At 60.6% G+C, this 4787-nt stretch overlaps 1 protein-coding gene across 1 annotated transcript; it reads left to right on the top strand.

Annotated features, from left to right (window-relative positions):
* The first annotated feature begins 756 nt into the window (after positions 1-756).
* On the top strand, positions 757-3671 carry HES1 (hes family bHLH transcription factor 1). The gene is made up of 4 exons (XM_082225225.1): positions 757-1089; positions 1188-1283; positions 1904-1991; positions 2676-3671. The coding sequence occupies exons 1-4, from the start codon at positions 982-984 to the stop codon at positions 3233-3235; spliced, it is 852 nt and encodes a 283-aa protein (XP_082081351.1). The 5' UTR covers positions 757-981; the 3' UTR covers positions 3236-3671.
* The last annotated feature ends 1116 nt before the right edge of the window (positions 3672-4787 follow it).

Below are 4787 nucleotides of genomic sequence, written 5' to 3'. Positions count from 1 at the left end.
AACCTCCTGGCACGTGCTGGGCTCGGAGCTGCCGCTGGCGAAAGCCCCGCTGCCCTTTACTCGCGAGGAGAGGCCGTTGTGCTCAGGCGACCCCGCGCCGTCGGGATCCCGGCCGCCAAGAGGCGGCTGCGCTCCGGCTGGACAGCATCTTCGAGAGGTGCAGGGGCGGGCAGGTGCGCCTCCTCCCCAACTCTCCGCATCCTGCATTCACGAGAGCAGGACACCAGCGACCCTCTCCGGCCCCGTCGGTGGGCGGCCGGGGGGATCCTTAGCGGATCCCCATTTAACTGCCGCACAGGGTGCTCTCCGGGGAAAAGCTCCCCCCTCCGGAGAGCGAGCCCCCGAGACCCGTCTGCGAGGCGGAGCCCCGAAGCCGTCGGGTGTCCGAGCGCGCGGCGCGGCAAGGGTTAAAGCCAAGCGAGCGGCTGGTGATTGACAGGGCGGCCCCTGGTGCCCGGGGTGGCGGTGGCGGGGAGGGGGGGTGTCCGGGCGCGCGCCATTGGCCGCCGGGCGTTGCGCCGGGCGGCCAATGGGTGCGCGCCGTCCACGAGCGGGGCCGCGTGCCTCCGGCTCCCATTGGCTGAAAGTCACTGTGGGAAAGAAAGTTTGGGAAGTTTCACACGAGCCGTTCGCGTGCAGCGCAGCCTATAAATAGGCGCCGCCGGGCGGGGAGGCGGCCGGGATTGCGCCGCGCAGGGAGGCAGCAGCAGCAGACGGAGAGCGCGCGTCAGGCAGCCGCCGCCTGCGACCCGCCCCGTCCCTCCGGGGTTGCTCCACCGCGCGCGCCCGCCCGCCCGCCTGTCCGTGCGCGTCCCGGTTGCCAGGGCGGCTTGGGAAGCAGACGCCGCAGCTCCGGCTCCTTTGGACTCGCCACCGCCCGGAGAGCCGCTCGCCTGGCACCCTCGACGGCCGCGGCCGCTTGTCCCCACGACTCGAGGGCTTCGCGGCGGCTTGGGAAGCCGGGCTTCTCCGGGGGCCAGGATGCCCGCCGACCTGATGGAGAAGAGTTCCTCGTCGCCCGTGGCCGCCACCCCGGCCAGCATCCACGCCACGCCCGACAAGCCCCGCACGGCCTCGGACCACCGGAAGGTAACAGCCGGCGGGGCGTCGGGGGGCCGCTCTTCTCCGCTCCCCTCCCCGTCCCCCCCTTCCTTCCTGCGGGTCTGACGGGCGCTTGTCTCTTGCAGTCGTCCAAGCCCATCATGGAGAAGCGGCGGCGCGCGCGGATCAACGAGAGCCTCGGGCAGCTCAAGACGCTCATCCTGGACGCGCTCAAGAAGGACGTAAGTGGCCCCCAGAAAGGAACCTCCCGGGCGGCGGGGGGGGGCATCGCGGGAAAGGGTCCCCCATCTCCGGCTCCCGAAGGCCGGGCGACCCCAGGCAGGCTGTGCATTCGAGGAGGCTGGACGCCCCCCAGCCCGGGAAGGCTGCGGGACGTCACTCTCACCACCACCCTGGGAGGTGCGCGCTCCCCCCACTTCAAAAAGCCAGGAGCCCCATGGCCTTCCAGGGTCCAAAGTCTTCCCATGTGATTATTATTATTATTATTTTTATTATTATTATTATTTAAATATCAATTAATTAAATGTTCTTTGTAAATTTATTTATCAAGTAGTATATCTTAACACCCCGACGATAAATCCCACCCTCCCAATTAGTGGGGATAGCCTTGTGGACTTGCCTGGGGGCGACCTGCCAGCCCCCTTTTTCTGGGAAAATGCCGACCAGCGCCTGCTGCCCTTCTGGGACCCGGGGGTGAGGGTCTTCCTTCGCTTTCCAGCTGAGATTCATCCCTCCTTTGAGCTCCTCCTGTGCCCAGACTCTCTCCCTCTCCCGCCCCCCCGCCCCCAGCGTGTCGCCCCCTGGTGCTCACTCTCTCTCCCCCCCCCCCCTTGCCTTGCAGAGCTCCCGTCACTCCAAGCTGGAGAAAGCGGACATATTAGAAATGACAGTCAAGCATTTGAGAAACCTGCAGCGAGCGCAGATGACGGGTGAGTGGCTGGCCGGGCTGCGCGCGAGAGAGAGAGAGCGAGAGAGAGCGCGTGTGTCCCCCCCCTCCCTGCCCCCCTCCCTCCCTCCCTGCCCCCCTCCCTCTCCAGAGGTGATTTCTTCCAGACTTCCGCCTGCGGTTTTGAATGCCATTCAAGCTGTGTTTTACTGACTTGGCGAAGGCGGCCTTTCCCACGGTCTGGGTCTTATTTATAGCCACAACTCCAAGTTGTTACTGTTCCGGAAAAGAGGTGGGGGGGGGGAGGGAGAGAAGGGAGAGGGTGGCAGCTTGCAGGCAGAGGAAATGGGGACGGGATAATGAGAAGCAAACGGGACACATCCTGCTGCTCCTGCTGTAGGAGGCGAGAGCCTTCCCCGCCCCCCCCTTCTCCTTGCTAAGGCTTCCCTTTGTTTAAAGCTGTGTGCCACCTTGGCAAGCAGCCTCTGAATGGAGGGCGCTTCTGCGCTGCAGAGACCTATGCCCTTGAATCCTAGAATCGAAGGGACCCCAAGCATCATCTAGACCAACCCCCTGCAGTGTGTGTGTGTGTGTGTGTGTGTGTGTCCTGTTCAACCCCGTAACACTTTTTCTTGGCTGTCTCTCCCTCCTTCCCAAGGCTGAATGCTCTGGACTCTGTGTCTCTCTGTCTTTCTGACATTGCCTCTTTCCTCCCTTCTTCTTCCAGCTGCGCTGAATACAGACCCCACTGTGCTGGGTAAATACCGGGCCGGATTCAACGAGTGCATGAACGAGGTGACCCGCTTCCTCTCCACCTGCGAGGGGGTGAACGCCGAGGTGCGAACCCGACTGCTGGGACACCTGGCCAGCTGCATGAGCCAGATCAATGCCATGAACTATCCTGCCCCTCAGCCGTCCTCCGCTGCCCTGCCGATGCCACCCCACCCCGCGCCGCCCGGGGGCCAACACGGCCCCTCTTTTGGGCAGCCCCTAGTGCAGATCCCAGCGGGCGCGGTGCCCCCTGCGGCCGGTGTCGTGCCTTGCAAGCTGGGCAGCCCGGCTGGGGAAAGCGCCAAGGTGTACGGAGGCTTCCAGCTGGTGCCAGCCTCCGACGGGCAGTTCGCCTTCCTCATCCCCAGCACGGCCTTTGGGCCCCCGCACAGCAACGCCGTCATCCCCCTCTACGCTGACGGGGGCATGGGGTCAGCGTTGCCCCCTGCTGCCTCGGTCTCTCCTGCGTCTGGCGCCCCATCGCTTTCGGCAGATTCGGTGTGGAGGCCTTGGTGAAAGCAGGCGAGGGGCTGGCGGCCCACCCACCCTTCGGCCTCTGGACTTTGGGTCAGGACTTGGAGTGCCCCCACCCCTGTGGCCAGGGCTCTGGGTTCTCTTCCTCCAAGGGAGCCAGCGACCTTCTGGTTCTCTGGCTGTAAATAGCTGTCTACTGTTCATATTGGATTGTGCCTTCATTTGTACCGTAGCAAATGCTCTCCTCTCCCTTTTCTTTTACGTGGCTTTTCACATGGCCTGTGCAAGTGTGCACACGCTTGTGAGAGAGTCCACATTTCCAAGTCCACCTCTCCCCCCCCCTCTTTCTGGCTTTGTCTCTGCCCAACTCCTTTTATTTTCAGTGACACCAAAGACTTGTTTGTTCTTAACAACGAGGAAAGCCTTTCCTTCCTTTTGGAAGTTATTTGATAAAAATAAAAAAGACATTTAGCATTGAGGTTGCTGCAATAGCCTGGTGTGGGGGCAACTCTGTCCTTTGTGCAGCAGGCGGTGTGGTTGGGGGGAGGATGACTGCAGGCCCCTGAGCTGGGGCTCTCCTGGAGGCCATGGGTTCACTCTGTTTGCCTGGCTGCTCATAAAGGGCCAAATCACATGGTCTGCAAACCTGATAAGTTCCTTGCCAGTTCCCTTTTATCTTCAAAAGTGACCCCTGAATTTAATCCACACAGTAGCAGAGGGGCGGGAGGTCATGATAAGGCCGCCTATCAATGCTATGGGCAAAAAAGACCTTTTCCTCCTGTTCTGAAGGGTCTCACATATGTACACACGCATTTCCCAATTTTCCCCCATGCAGCACAAAAATGGCAGCATAGCCTTTGCTCCCTGCTTGGCCCCAGAAGGACTGTGCATCTCTGATTCCAAGGGTCTCGGACAGCAGATTTGTGAGTCTGCCTGGGATCCTGGGAAGCCCTTGTTGCTCTAGAGTGGACAATGGATCCTAAGGCCTGCTCTCCATGTAAAGCAACTATCATACTCCCTTGTATAAGGTGGGGAGGAGCGCAGCAACGCCCCTGGACTAGCCATGGGGAAGTGATGGACCACAGCCTGCAGATAAACACTTCCTAGGGCCTGGAGTTTGTGAAAGCACCAAGACTGAGTCTTTTGCAGCTGGAACATGGGGCTGCTTTAAGGAGAAAAGGTCAGGAAGCTGGGCATATTGATTCTTTCCTAAGTAGCTTTGGCAAGTTCCTGTGTGGAAAGGGGAGCCAGCCCCGTCTGGTTGGCAGACACTGGCAAAATGTTGGCTAGACCACAGCACATTTGGTGGGTCAACCCCGGCATGCCCCTCTGATGATTCTGCACCATCTGGAGGGTCATGGAGCCTCTGTCTTGGCCCTGTGCTGGTGCTGTTCAAATCTGCAGGTGGTACAAAGTTGGGAGGTTTGGCTGACACCCTGGGAGATCGACCCCAGATGGGGGAAAAACAAGGATCTCATCAGGGTTGGAACATAGAACTGAAAGCAGCAAGATGGATTTCAACAGAGCAAGGTAAAAACCTGCAGCTGGCTGCAAAAGATCATAGGAGTAGGGAGGTCTACTTCAATGTAAGGTA

Source organism: Podarcis vaucheri, assembly GCF_965113315.1.
Source record: "Podarcis vaucheri genome assembly, chromosome: 5".
NCBI lineage: Eukaryota > Metazoa > Chordata > Lepidosauria > Squamata > Lacertidae > Podarcis > Podarcis vaucheri.
Note: the sequence above shows the minus strand (reverse complement) of the source record. Positions and strands in the feature narration are given on the sequence as shown.

What these genes read in the sequence shown, in the direction of transcription:
- HES1 (XM_082225225.1), top strand. Translation starts at nt 982, where the DNA reads ATGCCCGCCGACCTGATGGAGAAGAGTTCCTCGTCGCCCGTGGCCGCC. An exon ending in CGGCCTCGGACCACCGGAAG is followed by an intron (nt 1,090 to 1,187) that starts GTAACAGCCGGC and finishes TGTCTCTTGCAG; the next exon opens with TCGTCCAAGCCCATCATGGA. An exon ending in TGGACGCGCTCAAGAAGGAC is followed by an intron (nt 1,284 to 1,903) that starts GTAAGTGGCCCC and finishes CTTGCCTTGCAG; the next exon opens with AGCTCCCGTCACTCCAAGCT.